This window comes from Marmota flaviventris, chromosome X (genome assembly GCF_047511675.1).
Source record: "Marmota flaviventris isolate mMarFla1 chromosome X, mMarFla1.hap1, whole genome shotgun sequence".
Taxonomy (NCBI): domain Eukaryota; kingdom Metazoa; phylum Chordata; class Mammalia; order Rodentia; family Sciuridae; genus Marmota; species Marmota flaviventris.
This window is the reverse complement of record NC_092518.1, coordinates 117,716,761-117,733,023: the sequence shown is the minus strand read 5'-3', so window position 1 is coordinate 117,733,023 and position 16,263 is coordinate 117,716,761. Positions and strand designations below refer to the sequence as shown.

The following is a 16,263-nucleotide window of genomic DNA, read 5'->3' as shown; positions in this document are numbered from 1 at the left end:
TTGTTGATCCCATTTTACATGCCAGACACTGGAGTGAAGCCAACAGGGCCAAATCCCAGGCCCTAATGGAACTTGGCTTCTGTCACTGCCCCCTGGGCTTCCTGACCCATGGAGCAGGAACTCCCAGGAGAGAAGGCCAGCTGGAGCTGTGGCAGCTGTAGTTCCCTGGGAAAGTCATCATTCCAAAGCAGCTTTATACCACTGGGAATCACACAGAAGTCACTGTTTGATGTGAGAGATGTGTGGGCCATGGATTCTGCCACCTCTCATTTGATTCTCCATTTTGACCAACATGGAAGCATGTTCCCTGAGAGCAACAGTGGATTTGGTCAGCCCAGTCAGGTTGTGAATCAGTCACAGCCCTGATTCCAGATTCCTCTCTGGACAGAGGGAATCACTCAGTCCCTGGGGAGCATCAGTTGTCGGGGTGGATATGTTCCCTTCACCTTTGTAAATGGCACAGCCCAGAATGCACTTGCTTTCATAGGCAGGCCCAGCACATCTGCCCTTTAAACCTTTTACCTCAGAATATGTTAATTTTAAGGCTGTTTGCCATAATTTGGGAGGCAAGTCCCCGATCATCTCACACTTGTCAGTGTGTCACACTGGTGTCCCTAAATGGATGTCTTTATGGTTCTAGGATTGGGGAGCATGAAGTTCATAGGCTTTGTTAGAAAATTTTCTGTAGACAGGAAAGAAATGTTAAGCAAATACAGGGCCTGCCACAACAAGATCATGTGGCTCCAGTGTTCGGGAGAGCTCTGCCATGCTTTAGATGTTGTATGTACCCCAAAGGTTCATATGTTGAAAGCTTGGTCCCCATAAAATGGTATTAGTAGATAGTGGGCCCTTTAATAGGTGTGGCCTGAGGAGAGGTAACTGGGTCAGGACCACCCTCATGAAGGGATTAATGCTGATCTCAAGGAGTGGGTTAGGTCTCACAGGAGAGGATTAGTTCCCTTGGAGTGGGTTGCTATAACAGAGTGAGCCAGCTCATTCTGGGTCTCTGTGTCCCTTTACAAAATTCTCTCTGTTTCACATGTTCATGTGCCATGTGATACCATGAGCTCTTTCAAAAAGTTGATTCCAGCACCAGGCTCTTGGAGCTACAGGACTATAAGGAAAACTGCAAGGTCTCAAATCCTCACTCCACCACAGCTGTGACCTTGGGCAGGCTATTAGCCTCTCTGAGCCCCAGTTACCCCATCTTCATAAAGAGAGATAATATGAATTTGTTTTGGGACCCTTGTGAGTATTGCATTAGTCTATGTAATGTGCTTAGAGCGCTGCCTGACACAAAGTAAGCTCCCCAAAAATATTGTTATTTTTTTCTCCTTTACCTTCTTTCCTTCATCATCAATACATATTGAGGTTTTTAAGCCCATTAACAACTATGTACTTGCTATTGTTTCTTGATATCCACATCTTCTTGCTAACACACACTCTTTGGTAATTCTTTGAGCAAGATTTGATAAATACCCCTGACATTAAGTATGTTGATATTCAGGCCTAGTGCAACTGTCTGCACATGAGGCCAACAGATGGGCATTTAAAAAAAAAAAGATTTGATAAATAGTACATTTCTACATCTCCTGTGTGTCAGAATGTATTGATTCTAAATTCATGCATAAATTCTAAGCCAACAGAAGTTTTCTCTCAACATTTTGAAGACATTGCTTGGGACACATGTGGTGAATTGAGATTCAATACATGTCCCAATCTCCTAATGTACCTTGCTCTACTGCATAGTCAGAAAAGTAAAAATCTGTATGTGCTGGCTTGCCCAGGATGTGAATTAGATCCCACCAGTTAGGTGCACTTGAGTGAGACTCCTGGTGGGCCAATAAGTGGCCATCTTCCTGCTTTGTCAACTCTTGTGGTGGTGAGTCTGATCATACAGCCTATGTATTTGTTTTCTGCAGTGTCCTTTGTCTAGTTACTGACTTTATGAGTGTCAAAAAGTTGGTAGTAGGGCTGGGGATATAACTCAGTTGGTAGAATGCTTGCCTCATGTGCACAAAACGCTGGATTCAACCCCCAGCACACACACCCCCCCCCCACACACACACAAATGTTTACTGTGGTGGTGGCAGCAGCATTCTGATCTCTGCCTCTCAGCTATAGCTCAGGGGTGTGTTCTTGAAGTCAATAGCTCCAAGGCAAGCTTCCTGATTTCCTAGCACCCTGACTGGGGACTGGTGTTTTTGTCCTTGGGGGACCAGTTCTGTTGTGGTGTCCAGGGCTGTTTTGGACTCTTTCAGCCCTTGAAATAAGTTTGCAAGCACCTGGTCCCTGGTTGAATTGAAGTTTGGTTTAGGATGGCTACTGACTGTGGCTTCTGTGCTGCCTCTGACTCCTCACTGATACATTGTCTTATGGCACTGGGGGTTGGGGATGATATTCAGTGTCAATATGGCTGTTATGCTTTTTTTTGTTTTATAATAATAATAATGTGTTTCTCCTCTCTAGTAGCTTTTAGGCTCTTCCCTTTGCCTTAAATATGCTTCAGTTTCACAGAAATGGGCCTAGGAGAATATTTTGAGTGCATCTGTATTTTATTCAACTCTCAGCATGGGTATTTTCTCATGGAAAATCCAGACCCTGCACCAAGCACAGGGCAGACCTGAGGATTAAGAGTCTTAATGGTGGCTGTTTCAACCCATTGTTTGGGCAGGGGATTTACTTTCAAGACACCCCAGGTGGGCAGGTCAAGAAATCCTGGTTCCCATTCAAGGCAGACAGCACTTTTCACCTGGCAGGGCCACACCAAGTACCTAGTTCTGGCTCCTACCTACAGAGTGAGCTTTCCTAGCTTCTCAGACCTGTTCTGCCTCCAAGGGCTGTGTAGCTCCAGGCCCCACCTGCTGCCTACATTCCTGCCACTTCTGATCCTTAAGATTTCTGCTTTCACTTTTGAGATTGGCCATATTTTTTAAATACTAGCAAAAGAGGGAGGGGAGGAATGGGTGAGGGTTTTATACAGACTGAGTTCAAGCTCAGTCCTGATGCAAAGTCATTTCCCATCACACAATGATGAAAGGCAAATCTCATTTCCTTTAAAAAACAAGTGACGCCCCAGAGCTGCAAAGAGAAGCACAGATGGCCAAAGGCTTATGGAAGTATCTCATCCTGATCAGGTATTCCAAGGAATGCACGGCAAAATGTCCAAATAAACTATTTTAACATATGAAATTGAGAGATTTACAAATCTGATGTGAATCCTACGAACAGGTAATCCTAGGCATAAATTGGAGATGATAGGAAAGGACTAGTTTCAGGAAAGTGATGGGTCCAATTCCACATTATATTGGTCTTAGAGAGAAATGCACCCAACTTGAAGCAAAGAAAGACAGTAACAAATGAAGAAAAAAATCTGTTGTGATGCAGAATTGTCACCCTTCTCTCAAATAACTCATTCCTGACTAAAGTGAGTAACTTGGAACCCCGATGCTGGAGGTATCAAAATCCCCAAACTGCTGGGTACAGTGCCACATGCCTATAATTCCAGCAGCTCAGGAGGCTGAGGCAGGAGGATCACAAGTTCAAAGTCGGCCTCAGCAAAAGTGAGGTGCTAAGCAACTCAGTGAGACCCTGTCTCTAAATAAAATACAAAGTAGGGCTGGAGATGTGACTCAGTGGTCAAGTGCCCCTGAGTTCAATCCCTGTTACCCAAACTAAGAAAGAAAAATGCCCCAAACAGTGCATGTCTTTTGGCCCACTTCCAGGAATCTATAAAAAGGAATTGATCATGACTATCCTTAATGACATATGTCAATGCATGAACCACAACTACACACACACACACACACACACACACACACACACACACTCCCCACACAAGAAAGAGAAACAATCAAGAAATGTTGGCAAATGCACGATGATATCTTCGTTCCACACAGGGACTACTAGGCAGCTTTGGAAAAATAAGCAGGGAGCACCAAGATGGGAGAGGCTCCGACCAGAGCCTGGGTTCTCGTGAGGTGATAAGGGGGATCACCCATGCTACAGAGGAAGGAGACAGGCTCAGTCTGCAGCTGCAAAAAACACCCACGCCACCCTGAGCCCAGCTCTTTTGCTTAGTTCCAAGTGGCCCCTGGTACATTGTGCACACCTCTATGACTTCAGTAAGGACTGTACCCAGCCATGAGCAGGATCCAAAGCAGGATGTCCTCCCAGCACACCTGTGCTCAGGCAGCACAGTTCATCCCAAACCCAGCAGCTTCCCTTGGGTGGGGGGGAGTGGAATGGGCCCTGCACATTTTTCTTCAGGCCCTTGCTCTCTCTGCCTCCTGGAACTGTCTGCTTCCTGCTCTCTTCCTCTCTCCTGCCTCAGTTGCTTAATTTTCAACAAGTCTCTGGAAATGGGAAAAGGGGAGAAGGCAGGTGGTCTACATGGGCAGTGGCCCCAGCTGCTCCCAGTAGGCAGCTCCATTTTGAGATGACCCCCAGGCCTGCTCCCCCAAAGCCCAGGTTCTCTGTGTCCTGAACCCCACCCCAAAAAGGCAGGATCACCTTCCCCTTTGCTATCCCACCACCCTTTCTGCCCGATTCCCTGTCCCTCTGTAGGGAAAGGGAGCTCAGGAAAAAAGCCTCTGCTGAGGGATCTATTCAGAACAGGCTCCCACCCTGGATTTCTCTCAGGTGGGAGGAGGGTTGGGTGGGTATGGGATACGCTGAGGCTAGGAACGCAGAGTACCTAGCAGAGTGCATGGCACACAGCACTCTCCCCTGACATCAGTTCCTGTCTCTTGCCCCGTCCTCACAGCAACAAGGCTGCTCCAGGCTAGACTCTATCAAGCTTTTGCTGAGGCTGGCTTTGAACTCACAATCCTCCTGCCTCCGCCACACAAGTTGCTGGGATTACAGGCATGTGCCACTGCACCCAGCCATGAGGAGCTCCTGATGATGGGCAGAGTGCAAACAGGGTCCCAAAGTCCACAGTGTGCTCTCCTGAGCAAAACCTTCTGACCCAGGATGCCTCCCTCCTGGGGCCCTGTCTCCAGCCTCCTGCACTCCCCACAGCCTTCTCCTGCCTTGCCCACCCCCACCCCAATTCCTAGCTTCTCTGGGGGAGCTTCTGGGAATGGGGCTCTCCGGACAGAGATTAGGTCTATGGTGGGGGCAGGGAAGCAGGCATCCAGGTGCAGGCTTCCTGGGTAGTTGATCTTCTCCAAGTGTCCCCAGCAAGCTGCTTGCAGAAATGCAGTGAGGTCCTTCCCCTGCTGCTGAGGGGGTCTCTGGGCCACACAATGCAACCTACAGATGGTCTGCCTGCTTCTCTTTACCCTAGTGGTTCAGCTGCATTAAGCACTTTGAACCCCCAGCTCTATAATGGAAGACTCATTTCAGGTCCTTTGAACAAAGGTTGTGAATGGGACCAGCCACCCTCTCCTGGGCCAGGCTCTGCTGCCACTCGCTCCTCGGGGAGGAGGGCGGTGGTCCTGCCAAGTCTGGTCCTGGAGCAGCTTCTGATGAAGCAGCAGGTCCTGACACAGCCTGGACCTGGCCCTCTGAGGCTTCCCCAGCCCCTGACCCTAGGAACTTCCTCCCCACCTGCCCTTGGCAAATGCACCAAACCCAGCAAAAAGAGGACTCCAGTCAGTATTGTAGTGTTCTGAACTCAAGGACTTTCTTTTTAACATAGGGGGACAACAACATGTGACAATATCAGAAACAAGAACATATCCCTGACCAGACTGTGCTGGCCAGCGCAGAGATCATCACACAGAAATGTAAGGTCATCCAGGCTGGGTCTCTGAATATGTAGAAGCTCCGCCACCTGGAACACAGACTGCAAATAAATAAAGTGCATGGAGACCCCATCACGCAGCAAGGGCCCTTGAGGGAGAGAAAGCGGGCAAGAGGGGAGGCAGGAAAGCAGAAGCTCACTCATGGGTCAAGGCCCCAACAGTGGAGGAACACAAGGCTGGGTGGGGCCTGGGGCCAATCCCTTTTGGCAGAGGCGGCAAAAGACCAAGCCAGGGTGCTGGGCAGGGTTGGGTTTCCCTGGAGTGGAGGTCTGAGGGTGGCCCTGAGGCGCCACTTACTTTTCTCCCTATAGAAAAGGGCTCCTAGGCCCCAAGTGGAGCCCTTTGCAGAGAGGGCTGGGCAGCCAGAGCAGCTCCTCATACTCAACAGCTCCATCCCTTCCATCACACCCCCACAAGCTTGCTGGCAAACTCACACACACATGCGTACTCAAACATGCACACACACTCAGTGAGGAGTGAGGGGCCATCCTCCTTCCTTCCTGGCTGACTGAGGAAGAGGCTGGAGCTGGGGATCCTGTCACCCAGAGGGTGGGACCAGGATTTGAAAGGGCCAAAACTGGGTAGCTGACCCAAGGAGGCCCCTTGGCTCCTGCTTTCTTCTTCTACCCTGTGTCTCTTGTCCCATAGAGGTGGCCCAGAGACCTGTGGATGAGGTCAGAGGCTGACAGGTCTCCAGAAGTGGTCCTGAGTAGACAAGATGAGAAGGGTCAGCAGGATGAAGGGCTCCAGAGGGACTTGGCACAAGGAAGGAAGCTACCAGGCCTAGACTTTGGGAAACCACAGGGACACATGGCAGCCGTGTTAAAGCCTCCATCCTTGGGGTGGAGCAAACTGAGATCTTCATTGGAGACCCCAGATCCAGTGAGGAGCTGAGAAGGGCAGCAGTAGGAGGCTGGGCCACTCTGTCCCTGGGACTGGCCAGGCTTCTGCAGGTTTTGGTCCCAGGAACTCAGTACATGGGACTTGAGCTACCAGTGCCAGAGGAGCTGAGGGAATAGGCATGGGTGGTGAGGACTCCTCTTGGGTAGCTTCTGGCTATTTTGGGATCCCAAATAGCAGCATGCCTGGGATCTCCAGAGTCAATCCCAGGTCATCTGGATGAGATTCTCCTGTGTGATCCTGGGGATGGGAGCCTGAGTTTGGGGACAGAGAGATGGGGTCCTCTCATGAGCCCAATCCTATTTCATCCCACCCTCCTGGGAATATAGTGCCCTGAGCATCCAGAGACGTACCTTCCTCCCCACTCCATCACCAACCTGAGAGGTTTGTGCCACACAGCTGCTGAGGAGCTGTCAAGCTTAGGTGCTGTGGGAAGGCGAGGCTCTGTGCTGAGGACATGGCACCCCAGAGGGTTCAGAGACCCATCTCTCTTGTGCCCCATCTCAGCTCACTGTTTTGTCTTCCCTGGGACCTTCCATACCACTCCAAGGAAAGCCATATCCCAGATTTCCTATCCCTGGATCCCTCTCCTCCTAGGTGCCTCAGAGCTCTATACTCCTTCCCTGTTCCACAGGCTGCCAGATCTTAAGGAAGTCTGTGGAGGGAGTGGGAGATTGCAGGTCCAACAGCAGACTCAGCTCCACCCTCCCACCTGTGTGACAAGGGCAAATCCCAGCCCCTTCCCTGGAGCCCCATGAGTGGGGAGAATATATCTCCCTCACAGTGTTGCTAGGAGATCTCTGTTCCCAAGGAAACATGACCCTCCTTCCCATGCCAAGGCCCAATCCCTGGGCCACCCACCCTTCAAGGCCTCTACCAATACTGGGCCTCTACTAGGAAGGCCCTTCCCCTCCTCCTGGGCATTTCACTCAGTTGCTCCCAGGTGGCTGCAGGAACAGAGGCACTTCCAGGAAGGGATCAGGCTCTTCACAAACCAGAGAAGGCACCTATAAAGACCAATGCCTGAAAAAGAAAAAGATGGAGACCTCAGATTTGCCTGGCCACAGACAAAGGGCCTTGTTTCCTGTGTAGCTTTCTCTGCAACCCCCCTTCTCCTTCTGCCCTCCCCACCTACCCAGACTGAGAGCTGCTGCCTGCTCAGGGAGATCCTTCCATTTTCCCAAATTCCCTGGGTGGATTTCCTGGGTTAGAGGATGGGCTTCTGTGGCTCTGATAGGGCAGTGGCTGGCCCTGCAGGGAGTCTGAGCTGTTGGTCACAGAGCAAGCCTGTGGGGGAAGGGGAGAAGCAGGATCATCTCTTCCCTACTCCTCCAGGTCTGCAAATGAGAATGACCCCAGATGGGATTAGGGGAGCAAGAGGGATTTCAGCAGAGGGTACAGACCAGTCCTTTGGCCCCAAATATAGGGAAAGAGGCAGATTTGCAAATGGCTGTGTGGAGATGAAGAGAGGCCCAGCATCCTGAGATCTGAAAAGGGGACAGACCTGGGGCTTGGCTATAAGGCAACCATCCTTACCATGAATCTCCTAAGATGGGTGAAGAAGGGTGGGCACATCTTTTGTGCTCCAGGGACTTCCTGGGACCTTACTGACACATTCCCCAGCATTCGGGTGACACCACCCCAGTCTCTGTAAAAGGAGAGGGGATCCGCGCTGTATGGGAGGGGGCTTCTTATCTGTCCCGTGGTGATATCCCGACTCTCTGAGAAGCTCAGGCTGCCCCTAAAGGCCTTGAGGAATCACAACAGGGGAGCAGATGCGCCTTGCCTTTCCCCAGCTTGCCTTGGCATCTTTTCGGGCTGTTTTGTTTGGGTGTCCTCTCTATTGCCCCAAACCTCTAGGGTTCCCCGACATCTATGTGGCTCAGCAACCGAACCCCACCCCCATCCCACCCTTTCTCTTACCTTTTTGCTCAGACTTGGCAAATGAATTCGCTGCAGTAAAATTCCTTCTTTCCGATTTCCCAGTTTTGGCCAGTGTGAGGCAACAGGTCAGCTGGACTCGTAATTTTCTCGAGCCCAATGCAAAGGACACATTGCGTGAGTTTTCTTGCAGGTGTTGACGGGGTCCAGGGTCGGGTAGCGGTCCCCCAGACGAGGGTGTCTACAGTAGCAGGGACCCAGGCCACTCTGCACCCCAAAGCGTCCGGTGGCCCCGCTGTCCTTCACAAGGTGTCCAGGCTCGGCGCTGGTGGGCAGGCGACTCTGACCCGGCCACCACCGCTGCTGGCGCTCACTCAATCCGCACCTGCAGGCGGACGTTGAGTATCACCGAGGCCACCACGTAGAAGTAGGGGAAGTTCGTGCGCAGCCGCCAGGCCAGGTCGAAGAAGGTGATCAGAGTGCGGGTGAGCCCCTTGCAGAAGGCGCTGTAGGAGCCGCGCACCGCGGCGGAGCGCGACAGCCGCACCACCAGGCCCGACAGAGCCGCCGCAGCCGCCGCCGCGGACAGAGCTGCCGACGCTGCCATGGGCCAGGGCCGCCGCAGGCCCCGCTGACCCGCTGACCTACAGGAGCGCGGACCCACGGCGAGGCCGATAAGAGGTGTGGAGCGCCCCTAACCTGTCCGAGCCCTGCCCTCCAGATCTCCCCGCCCACACCCGGCTCAGGCCATCCTGCAGCCTCCGCCTCCGGCCCCCCTCCCGCCCGAGGGACCCGCTGGTCGCACAGTCCCGCCCCTTCCCGCGGCAGCCTCCACGTAGCTCCGCCCACACAGTGGTCCCGCCCACATCCACGAACTACAGAGGGGCCCCTACTCACGAGGCCCCGCCCACAAGGTCGCGCCTCACCGGCACAGCCCCGCCCATGGGACCCGCCCCACCTCTACCGCGTAGCCTCCTCAAGTCCCTAAGAGCCAAGGCCCAGGCCTGAAAGGACCGGAAGGCCCTGCTGCCAGGATTTGCTCTTGCAGAATCCTCTAGAGTGTAGTGGGAGTGCAGGAATGGCGGGAGTCCATACAGAAGCTCATCCAGAAGGCCCTGTGCATTCACAGCACCAGCCTTCTCCCACAGTGTCCCCAGAAAACCTGGCCAGACAACCCACTGTACCTTTCTTTCTTTTGCATTTCTCTTTCTTTAATACACATTGTGCAGAACTGTACCAGCAAGTGCCACCAAACAGACGAGAGCGTTTTTCTGATTTTTGTCTATTCACTGGTCCTGTATACTTCGTTATTGGGGAATCTTTTTCTTGTCCCTTTCTCAGCACTCATCTAAGCACCCTGCCATGGGCCAGGGCCTCCGCAGGCCCCGCTGACCTGCTGACCTACAGGAGCGGGGACCCATGGGGTGGCCCACTGTTGGCCCTGGTTCCTGCACAAGGTTGGTTTTCATCTGTCCTGGGTTATGGCATTTTCTTGCTGGTGTGCTTAAAAGCCCTTTCCTGGTTTCATCTAATCTTTACATAAGCTAAAGCAAACCCATTGCAAATTCGAGGATGTTTTTACAGAGTAGTTAGTGAAATGAGGAAATGCTTATGTTTCCTTAGGTTTAAGACTTTAAAAGCACTCACTATGACCCCATTCCAATTTTACAAAACTGCCCTGAGTATCTATACTCTCTCAAAATGCCTGTTCCCTGTCACAGTTGAACATTTCTATTGCATCCTATACAACTGTTTAGGGAACCCAAAAGATTCACATACACTTGGGCAATTGCCTACCTACATGTTCAAATTGGGCGGGGGGAGAGAAAGGCAGCTCCAGGGCCACCAGGTTTTTGTGTAACATGATTTTTTTTGTGTGAAAATTGTTCAACACATTGTTCATCTCTGGGTAAGGGCGGTAGGAGGGAAGACTAGACTTTTTAGTCTCTCTCTCTCTCTCCATATATATGTATATATATATATGTGTGTGTGTGTGTATATATATATATATATATATATATATATATATATATATATATATATACACACATGCCGCAGCCCGGCTGGCTGGGCAAAATAACCAGGGGGGGGGGGTGACGAACAATTTGTGTAGATTGATACAGCAGGAGTGGAAGCCATTTATTGTAGGACAGGAGCGGTATTTATACATTCCACACAGCTTATCTTAATTAGCATAAACTAGATACATCAGTCAACCAATAAGGAATCTCCACACTTAATGGCTCGCTGGCATTACTTCACAAACCACTCCCTCTGGCAAAATGCCAGGCGCCATCCAGACTTGTTTACAGACTCTAACATTGACTGCGACATATACACACACACACATACACACACACACACAATGTGTCTATACATATTATTTAATACAATGAAACATGTTATGAAAGAAAACAATCACATAAATACAGACTTAAGCCACATAGAAACCTTTTTATTCCAGCCTGGATTGAGCACCATTCATTTGCAAAGCCTGTTTCCTCCAGTCATTTCTGAAATTCACCTTGTCCTTTCTTGTTTATTTTTAATATTTAATTTTAAAATAATTATAAACTCACAGGAAATTTCCCAAGTAGTATAATAAAGATGTTGTGCCTTTCATCCAAAGGTGACAATTTCTGTAGATGTCGCAGTATATCAAATCCAGGAACTTGACATTGGTTTATTCCTACTATCTAGAATACAGGTATAATTCTACTGTTGCCATTTTTTAACCTGCATTGATGTCATGTATGTGTGATATTAGTTCTAGCAATGTTATATCATTTGAAAATTTGTGGAACTATCACTACAATGAAATTACACAAATGTTCCATCACCCAGTTTGGGCTACCTGTTGGCCCTCACACTCAGCCACCCTGTGCATATTTTGTTATATATATGCCTATTTCATTCTCTTTGCAGTGACTATGCATGGTATTGTGTTTTTAATATATGTTAAACATTTGGTTTCCACAAGTTCTTGCTTGAATGTGTATTTCTTACTCTACCCCCCAAATAATGTCTCTTAACTGAGATAGCCCACATTCTCCCTTGAATATGTATCTGCTTTCTTTCTTTTTTTTTTTTTGGTACCTGGAATCGATCTCAGGGGCACTCTACCACTGAGCCATATCCCCAGCCCTATTTTGTATTTTATTTAGAGACAGGGTCTCACTGAATTGCTTAGCACCTCACTTTTGCTGAGGCTGGCTTTGAACTCATGATCCTCCTGCCTCAGCCTCCCAAGCCACTGGGATTACAGGCGTGCACCACCACTCCTGGCCTGTATCTTCTTTCCTAAATAAATGTTAGCATCTCTGATGCATGCCAAAATTCTTATTCATTACGTACCACAAGGACTCCACTTGTTCTAAATAGAGGTCCCCCTCTCTGGGAACTGCTCCCATGACAATATTATGTGAAATGGACCTTGTGCTATACCTGATGTCAATAGTCTAGTATGCTTCAGTTAAATGTTTCCTGGAACTACAACAGTGATTCACTATATGCTCTGCCACTGCAAGTGATTTTTTAAATGGACATGTTTATTTCTCTTCCTCTTTCCCTGCTCCTCCCTAATTTATCCCCCTCTCTAATCTCAGGGGAAACAGGATTACCTTTCTTCCTGTCCCTGAGTACAAACCCACTGTGGGAATGAAATAATCCAGACTTTGGGGATGGCATCAGAAGATCTCAGAAATGACTGTCTCCCAAATTAAAAGTGAATTACAACTCCAGACAGAGAACACATGGAATGTAGCCTTTGAATCACCTCTTTAAAAGTCCCCTGTTTCTGCTGATGGGCAGAATCACAGCCTTTGGTACAGGAGACCCCTGTCTTTCTCCTTTGCTAGCAAAGCAATAAACCTTTTTTTTCCTTTTTCTCCTTATTAGATTGGCATCAGGGACAGGGACTAAGCTTCTAGCAACAGAACCTTTCTCACACGGTCTGTTCTTCACAGTTATTTTATTATGAATTAACATATTTTGGAAGGAAATTTCTGGGAGAACCAAATTGAGGAAGTAGACTAGATATTTATTAAGGTAAAAAAAATTGTACATACACACACACACACAAACATGTATATCCATATATATGCATACAGATATATGTATGTATTTTGCCTTTCTGGTTTTCTTTAATCATGTTTAAGTTGTAGAATAACATAAAGAATCCATTATACTATTGATCTGCTCTTCACAAAGTTTACAATGTACTGGCCTAATGAACAAACATTTTATGATTTTTGCTGTGTTTAGGTTTTAATTGCTTCAGAAAATTAAGTCTTAAGAGTGTTAGGATTTATTTATACCTTTAATTGTTCTAAAGGCTCTTTTTGATTTATAAGGCTAGCTAAATGAACTACTTTTATAATGACATAGGTTTTGTTTGCTTGTTTTGTGGCACTGGGGATTGAACCCAGGGGCACTGTACCACTGAGCTACATCCCTAGTCCTTTATAGTGTCTTTAAATTTTGATATAGGGTCAGACTAAGTAGCCTAGGCCTTACCCTGAACTTGGAATCCTTTTTCCTCAGCCTCCAGAGAAGTTAAGATTACAGGCATGTACCACCCTGCCTGACTCAAATGTTTTATTAAAACAAACTAAAAAGTTCTAGAACTTTGATAGTTCTGATATAATGCTTGATGTCTTAGCATGCTACAAAGGTTACTAAATTGTTATTAAGCTCTCTATATAGTAGTAATATCTTGCATATTTTTAGTAATCATTTAGATGTCATGAGCCATGTCCCTGTAGTTAGCAAGTGGCAATATTGATTTATTTATCTTCCATCTTATGAAAATTTCTAAATTAAAGATTTAATATGACATAAGTCTGACTTTTAAAGTTTTCTTAATTATGCTGTTGGTAATGCGACTTGGTTTGCAAAATATATTTAAGATATAATATATATATATATATGTGTGTGTCCTTAATTGGTAAATAGACAATTCTTATAGTCTATATTCAAAATTTTTACCATTCTGTGGAGGGTACCTAAAAATTCTAAGTTTTTAAAAAATTTTATTTATTATTTATTTTTTGTGGTGCTGGGGATCAAACCCAGGGCCTTGTGCATGCAAGTCTGAAGTACTCTACCAACTGATCTATATCCCCAGCCCTAATGTTGTTTTAAAATGTAATTCTTGGGCTGGGGATGTGGCTCAAGCGGTAGCGTGCCCGCCTGGCATGCGTGCGGCCCGGGTTCGATTCTCAGCACCACATACAAACAAAGATGTTATGTCCGCCGAAAACTAAAAAATAAATATTAAAAAAAATTCTAAAAAAAAATAAATAAAATGTAATTCTTGAAATAAGTTTTCAAATCAAAAGGTCAATAACCTTGACTTGTGTTAGAATGACTAGCTAAGGGACACACCTTAATGCAAATCTTTTTTTCTTTTTTTTTAATTTTTTTTTAATTTGTAGATGGACACAATACTTTTTTTTTTTTTTTTATGTGGTGCTGAGGATCAAACTCAGGGCCTCACACATGCTAGACAAGTGCTTTACCACTGAACCACAACCCCAGCCCCCAGTGCAAATCTTTAATAGAACTAATGTTACATATAAGTTGATTTGGTGGGGTTTTTTTGTTTTGTTTTGAGGTACTTTCATAAAAGAGATGTCTCCAGAGAATTCCTTGAGGAGTTTCCAGAAAACTCCTCTGTGTTTCTCCTTTGCTAGCAAAGCAATAAAACTTCTTTGTCCTTTTTCTCTTGTTATTGGATTGGCATCAGGGACAAGGGCTGAGCTTTTGGTAACAAAAGCAATAGAACTAAAGAGATTCTGTTTATTAGTTCAGTTTAATTCAGGGCTAGCAGGGTTCTTGGCATATGTGATGGAAAAGAATTTAGCACAAGTTAGAAAAAGGGATAGACTGAAGTTTATTTAGGAAGGTAGATATGCATTCAAGGAAGAATGTGGGCTATCTAGAGAATGAGAAGGTCTGCCTTCGGCTGGGGGTGCAGTAATTATAGAAGGGCTCCATCAAGGGCCAGACTGGTGGTGAATCCAGGGTGGAACCACACAATTTTAGGTCAATTTTCCCTGCACTTGTGTATTTCCCTTCATACTTCAAGGACATGGGCCAAGATTGGCAAGGGCTTGTGGGTATTTTCTGTAAGATTCAGCATTTCTCTCTTTATTCTAAATCCCTATCTCAATACTGGGGACTAAACCCAGGTAGGGCCTTGCACTTACTAGGCAAACACTCTACCACTGAGTCATATCCCCAGCCCTGAAAGTTGGTTTTCCTTAAGATAAATGTGTAACAGCAGCCCGCTTTATGCTTGAACATATCTCTTGCTGCTCTATCAATGCAATTTATTTTTTAAATGAACATGCTTCTTTCTCTACTCCTCCATAATCTCTTCCCCTCCCTAATCTCAGTAGAAACAGGATTACCTTTCTTCTCCATCCTAGGCAGAGTTATTTCTCCTTGAGCGCACACCCGCCACAGAAACCAAGTAATTCAGATTTAGGGGATGGTACCGGAAGATCTCAGAAATGACTACCTCCCAAATAAACAAGTGAATTACAACTCAGACAGAGGACACATGGAATGTAGCTTTTGAATCACCTCTTTAAAAATCCCATGTTCTGTTCCCCCTTGCCGCAGTCTGGCTGGGCACACAATCACGAGCCACCACACAGCTTGTAGATTCAAACAGCAACTCTTTATTCCCGAACTCACACCAGCCGTCTACAATCACGTTCTGGGGAAATCCACGTTCTCTGCCCAAAATCACTCCCACTGGGCTTCTGTCTCCCAAAAAATACTGTCTGAATCCCGTGAGAACTCAAGGGGAACTCAGGCAGCAGGATACGCCCTATTCCCAGCAGGAATAATCTTAAACCTGGAACGCCCTAAACCGGAACGCCCTAAACCCGATTATCCTAAACCGGGAACACCCTAAACCTGGAACCGCCCTGGTCCTTGAGCAAGGTCACCTACATGCAATGTCACTGCAAAATGTCCTATTTCCACGAGTCCTTCCACTAAGCAACATGGGGTACGCTGGCAAGGAAATTGTCATACCTACTTGGCTAATGGCTCCCAGCACCCCCTGATGGGCAGAATCAAAGCCTCTGGACAAGAATCCCCTGTGTTTCTCCTTTCCTAGCAAAGCAATAAAACTTCTTTCTCCTTTTGCTCTTGTTATTGGATTGGCATCAGGGACAAGGACCAAACTTTTGGTAACAAAAGCAATAGGACTAAAGAGATTCTGTTTATTAGTTCAAGTTGGCTCAATTTGCTTTGCTGCTGCTTTTTTTTTTTTTTTTTTTTTTTTTTGGCAGTTACAGTATTTATTGAACCCAAGGCCTTGCACATGCTAGGCAAGCAGTTTTACACTGAGTTCCTCTCCCATCCTTTTTTGTTATTTTCAGCTGGTGATGCTGAACATGGGAGCTTTGACTTGCTGACTGTAGAAACAAACAAACAAAAAAAACAAAAAAACATCCAGGTGAGAGAACATACAGATAGGCTTTTGTGAGGGCTTCTCCTAAGACCAGGGGGAGGTGGCACTGATCTTGAGTGTCAGGTTGGCCCCTGAACAAAGGGAGTGTGTGTTTTATTCATGTGAAAACACTGTTTCCAAGGTGGAAAAGGAGTAAGGTTTAGGAATGTTAATTGGCTTTAGGTACAATTTTAAAGGTGTATGGAGGGAGAGGGTTCCTAAAAGGGCATTTAACTCTGGGGAAGGTATGGTCAGCTTGTCATC

At 47.1% G+C, this 16,263-nt stretch overlaps 1 protein-coding gene across 5 annotated transcripts; it reads right to left on the bottom strand.

The window, feature by feature from the left end:
• Positions 1-5,604: 5,604 nt before the first annotated feature.
• LOC114096659 (small integral membrane protein 10-like protein 2A) lies at positions 5,605-9,281 on the bottom strand. Of its 5 annotated transcripts, none has more exons than XM_027940215.3 (5): positions 8,574-9,281; positions 8,187-8,298; positions 7,786-7,937; positions 7,512-7,673; positions 5,605-5,791 (listed from the first exon to the last, which is right to left on the bottom strand). In XM_027940215.3, the coding sequence occupies exon 1, from the start codon at positions 9,136-9,138 to the stop codon at positions 8,902-8,904; it is 237 nt and encodes a 78-aa protein (XP_027796016.1). In that variant the 5' UTR covers positions 9,139-9,281; the 3' UTR covers positions 5,605-5,791; positions 7,512-7,673; positions 7,786-7,937; positions 8,187-8,298; positions 8,574-8,901. The 5 variants fall into 5 exon arrangements, 3 of the variants coding, with proteins under 3 accessions (XP_027796016.1, XP_027796015.1, XP_027796014.1); XM_027940214.3 differs by having other exon boundaries at positions 5,605-5,779; XM_027940213.3 differs by having other exon boundaries at positions 5,605-7,673.
• Positions 9,282-16,263: the final 6,982 nt, after the last annotated feature.

Bases quoted from the DNA above. Each gene is read 5' to 3' on its own strand.
- LOC114096659 (XM_027940213.3), bottom strand. From the start codon at position 9,138: ATGGCAGCGTCGGCAGCTCTGTCCGCGGCGGCGGCTGCGGCGGCTCTG.